This window comes from Enhydra lutris, unplaced genomic scaffold (genome assembly GCF_002288905.1).
Source record: "Enhydra lutris kenyoni isolate GAN:26980312 unplaced genomic scaffold, ASM228890v2 scaffoldscaffold195, whole genome shotgun sequence".
NCBI lineage: Eukaryota > Metazoa > Chordata > Mammalia > Carnivora > Mustelidae > Enhydra > Enhydra lutris.
In genome coordinates this window covers 109224-114614 of record NW_019154279.1, presented here as the reverse complement: position 1 = coordinate 114614, position 5391 = coordinate 109224, and the positions used below count along the sequence as shown (strand labels likewise).

The 5391-nt window shown below is 44.3% G+C and overlaps 1 protein-coding gene across 1 annotated transcript; it reads left to right on the top strand.

The window, feature by feature from the left end:
* Nucleotides 1–902: 902 nt before the first annotated feature.
* On the top strand, nucleotides 903–1746 carry LOC111140148 (ferritin heavy chain-like). Its single transcript, XM_022492499.1, has one exon. The coding sequence runs from the start codon at nucleotides 903–905 to the stop codon at nucleotides 1605–1607; it is 705 nt and encodes a 234-aa protein (XP_022348207.1). The 3' UTR covers nucleotides 1608–1746.
* The last annotated feature ends 3645 nt before the right edge of the window (nucleotides 1747–5391 follow it).

Sequence of the window (5391 nt, the reverse complement as noted above, 5' to 3'; positions counted from 1 at the left end):
AAAAAAAAGGAATATTGTCCTCTTGAGACTAAGAAAAAATACTGGGAATTCAATGTTCTAAGTTTCTGTTAGTAAAAGCTGGGCATTCCCCCTTAAAAATTTATCTTAGTTGACATACAATGTTACCTTAGTTTCACAGGACAGCATAGTGATTCAACTTCTCCACAGTTAGGCTACGCTCACAAGTGTATGTATCTGCAAGAAGGAAAGACAGGAAAATATCAAGCTGAGAGCCAGTTTATATGTTCATCCTACTTTTCTGCAGTATCTTTTTTTTTTTTTTTTGCAAGAAAGGTGAATTTTGTATTTAAAAATGTCTTTCTAAGAAAGCACTGTCTTAGTAGACTCTTGAAAATTTGCCTACTATACTGGCAATTCTTTCCATACCTACGTTTGTTTAAAATAATCGTAAAGTCAATTTGTAAACACCCACTTCGGCTGCGGACCTTCGCCCTCAGATGAATTGGCTGAGACTTTTGTTTTACCCTATTTCCCCGCCCTGCCTCCCCCCACTCCTTGGGCTTTGGACAGAAAGAGGTCAAAGACGGAGGGCAAGGACCGCCGCTTGGTTCCTCCTTTCTTTTCCCGGTCGCAGCGTCTACTTTTTTGACAGCATTTTGAACTGAGATGACACAGTACATTACAAACGCCCAAGGGCAGCAAGGGGCAATGTTTAGTTAATGGAGTTGTCACTGTCATCTCTCTGTGCCCAGCCCGGACAGGGCACTCGTCCGGGCTGCCCTCCCCTTGGAACCCTGGCGCCTTTGGAAGGGAAGGGGTGTGTGTGACGCAGCCGCCGGTCGCTTAGGGCCGAGGTCTGATTCAGACCTGAAGCCCCTAGCGTCCGGCCACACGCAGTGCCGCCCTGGCCTCAGTTTCCCCACTTCTAAAGAAGGGGAGTCATGCTGCCCTGTTTCTTGTTTCTCTCCAAGAACATCAGCCCTTCGCTGGTGTCCCTGAGCAACGCGCGCCGGGGCTTCGCGCGCCTCTCGCGCCCTGGGCGCACTGCCCCCCTGCGCCCGATGGCAGCAGCCGCAGCCTCCGGGAACCCAACCGGGCCCGCCTCCGCCCACTCCCGGGTGCGCCAGAACTTCCACCCGGACTCCGAGGCTGCCATCAACCGCCAGATCAACCTGGAGCTCTACGCGTCCTACGTGTACCTGTCCATGTCCTATTACTTCTCCCGTGATGACGTGGCCCTGAACAACTTCGCGGGATATTTCCTTCGCCAGTCCCGAGAAGAGACCAAGCACGCGGAAAAGCTGATGAGGCTGCAGAACCAGCGGGGAGGCCGGATCTGCCTGCAGGACATCAAGAAACCAGACCAGGACGATTGGGAAAGCGGGCTGAACGCCATGGAGTGTGCGCTGCTCTTGGAGAAGAATGTGAATCAGTCGTTGCTCGAATTGCACACTCTGGCCTCAGACAGAGGTGACCCCCACTTGTGCGACTTCCTGGAAACTCACTATCTGAATGAGCAGGTGAAGTCTATCAAAGAACTAGGTGACCACGTGCAAAACTTGATTAAGATGGGGGCCCCAGATTCTGGCCTGGCAGAGTACCTCTTTGACAAGCACACCCTTGGAGATGAAAACAATCAGAACTAAGTAACCCACAGGCTGCCCTCCTCACTGCCCAGGCTGTGACAAGACCCAGTCCGCAGACTCCTGCTTTCTTGCCCTTAAAATGAACCTCTATCTTTATACACCATAATGCTGTTCCAATAAAGTGACTTGCAGAGAAAAGGAAGTTGGCCTCATATTAACAAGGGCTTTTTGTCCAACATCAAGGTAATTTTTCCAGCTGAAAGGTAGCCCACAATACCACAGTATAAAAGACTGTGAAAAAGCTACTGAGAGTAGATGCAAACTTTCTCCAGTTATCAAATATTATTCCAGACCATGAACCTTCACTAAAATTCTGCAATTTTCAACTGCACAAGTGCCCATTATTTTCAAGACCTTATACTAAAGGCTAAAGTGGGAAGATGTCTAAGATAAATATGCAAATAACTCTAACAAGTTGAAGAAGATATACAGTACTGTAAAAACCATGTAAGCAAAATTCTACGACAGCTTTTACCTTTTCCCAGCATGTTCCAAGAAAAAGTGATGTCCGGCGATGATCTGTTTTTAAAGGATTATGTGATCAAATAAATTTAAGAGAAGCTACACAAAGTATCAATGCTGGCCTTGGAAAGTCACAATGTCTATGAGCATTTAAGGGCTCTGGGAAGTCTTGCAATTAAAAACAAAAAACAAACAAAAATCTTGGATTATTTTTGTTTAGCTTAGCGTTTCCCAACATATCCAGTTGCAGGTAGTGTGTGTGTGTGTGTGTGTGTGTGTTTGTTTGAAATGATAATCTAGGTCTGTCTGATTAGAGACTCTCTACATAACCACTGGGCTATATAGCCTCTCTTTTCACATACCAAAAAGAGCAAATGCACTGCAGAAAACAATCTTCTGTGACCTGTAAAATGGAGGGGAAAAACATTGGGGTGGAAAAATCAAGAAATCCAGAATGAAGGAGGCATCAGCAAGGCAGATGTTTTCTTGGGGGTGGGGGGAAAGAGGCATGAGAAGATTTATGGGAGAATATTTGATCAGCAGGCCTTGGGCTGGACTAAGAACACTGGGTGGTGTTTGGGGAGATGGGCTGGAGCCAAGCATGGAGGAGAGAAGGAGGGGCTTAGGCTTAATTTATTGAGCAATGGCAGTGCTTTGAAGGGCTCAGCAGAAGAATGCTATACTAAGAGCTGAGCCATCAGAAGTTCAGTTGTACAGAATAGAAACTGGAGAACAACCCAAATGTCTGTGTTCATTCTGTCCTCTGAGAAACATGTCAAGATGGGATTAAATGTGTAAGAAATGTTTTAGGGAAAACAGAAACACCCTTGAGAGAAAATGGGAAAGGAGCTAGGAGAAGCAGGGAGAGCCCCTAGACCCCATGCAAGTCTGATCCTAAAGGAAGAAGAGAGGATCCTGGTGCCTGGCTCTAAACAACCTTCTGCAAGGCTGTCTGGGAGAACCAAAAGCCAGAGCTGCTCATCAGAGGAATCCCAGGTCTCCCAGAAATGGGCCTGCCTAAGTACATTTCCGGAGCTCAGTTATTGACTGGGAAGTGCAGGCTTGCAACAAGCTAAGAGATGAATCGATTTTCAAGCACAGCAGCAGGGGTCCCTGGCAAATTGTGCTCCCCGCAGTCCCAGATCTGAGAGGCTCATGCACATGACTGCACAGACTCAACAAAATGCTTTAGATTAAAATACCATACATGGAATGCCCTACAGCTATTAAATATGATTTTGCCAAACACATCATAATGTGAGCAGAAATCCACAATGTGTTTTCTTAAAAACAAGCATAAGACGGGGTTACATTATAGAACTGTATAGAGACAAATACAGGGAAAGTAATATATATGCGCCCCAAACGTAAGTATATATACCAACAAATGAAGCTAGATGACCTCTTAGTGAGATTGTCTTGGATATTTATTTTCTGTAGCTACTTGTCTTTTTAAAATAAATTTTTTATCATGGACACACATTATGGTATTATCATAATAAGAAAAGTAAAAAGGTGGAGAGAAAGAAGGAAGGGCCTGAACCATGGCAAAATCAATGGAAACAGAAACAAAGAGATGCTGATGAGAGTTTACAGGCAGAACCTTTTAAATTTTGCAAAGGACTGAATGCAGAGAGTTATAGATATGGGGTACAGAAAGAAAACTGATAGATCTCAGACTTGTGTTACTAGAGAAGAGGATCTGAGAATAAAAAGGGATCTCAGACAGGAGGAACAATTGGGTATGGAGAGTACATAATGATTTGCTTTTGATTAAGGGCACTGGCCTCACTTTACCTTCTATCCTTAAATTGGTTTATTGTGCTTTGCATAATCCTATTACATCTCTTCAGAAAACTTCCTCTTCAGTTCTTCTGGATGAGTGTTTTCCAAACTGCAGACTGCAACCCATTAGTGTGTCAAGACATTATTTAGTGAGTCACTATCCACGTTTTGTTAATAAAACAGATTTGAAGAGAAGTCAAAGTAAGGGAAGCAAGGGTACTATCTCCTGAAATTCTTGTGGGTGTGGGTGTGCACCTGTGTTCAGGTATTTACCTCCCATAGTGGTACTTCTTATTCTATGTTGCTGTCAGAAACATACAATAGCCATTGTCCCAGGCAATTATTTTTTTTTCTTTTTCTTTTTCTTTTTCAAGATATTATTTATTTATTTGACAGAGATTACAAGTAGGCAGAGAGGCAGTCAGAGATAGGAGGAAGCAGGCTCCCTGCTGAGCAGAGAGCCCGATGTGGGGCTCAATCCCAGGACCCTGGGATCATGACCTGAGCTGAAGGCAGAGGCTTTAACCCACTGAGCCACCCAGGCGCCCCTGTCCCAGGCAATTCTCTGACACATTCTCATCTCCCTGCTCTGTCTCCTCCAGCTCCCCACTGTCTGTTAATAATACTCTGAGAATTTAGAAGGAATCCCAGGAGAACCTCACACTTTCTTATCATTGAATTGATCTCATGTTTGCCTTTATATTAACATGCAAAGCATTCTGTTCTGCTACCCTGGTTGAAGGATCTATGGTACTTCCTAAAACCCACCGCCCATGGTGACCTGAGTCCCAACCCTCACACTTACTGAAGGACATGAGGACATCACACCTATAATTATGCTTTCACTAGTATCATCAATTTTGCCCGTTCTACTGATTGGTTCCCATGAGAAGCAAAGATGATGTTATTTCTCCTTTATCTTTTTCTTTAAAGCCACCTATGGACTAACATTCCCTCCAGCAAACACTAAGCTATCACCCCCTACTTAGCTCTCTTTTACAACAAAACTTCTTGAAAAAGTTATTTCTGCTTCCTGGCCCTATTTATTCTGTTTTCTCTTGGGCCCCTGGCAAGTAAGTCTGTGTTCACTGTTTGCCACCATACCAACCACTTTATTTTTCCATCGGGATCATCAGTGACCTCCTTGATGATAAATCTAGTGCTTTTTGTTCCCTCAGCCAGCTAGCAGAACTTGTCCTTTCACTCCTAAAACACTCACTCACTGTTGTTTGTCTCCATTTCTAATTGCCCCTCATCTTCCCAAACTTTACATACTGGAGGGTTCCAGAATTCTGTCCTCACATCTGGGTCTCTTCTCCCTCTTCATCTATACTTGCTCTTTAAAGATCTCATCCAGTCCTGTGACTTCCATTTAAATATCTGTCTACTGGATTCCAGTTCAACAAGGCAATGTAGGAAAACCCTGAACTCAGCTTCTCCACGACACACACCAAATTACAGCTATTTATGGAATAATTCTTCCCAAAGAACTGACTAAACAGCAAACTGAACAGCTACTGAACTACAAAGGTAGAGA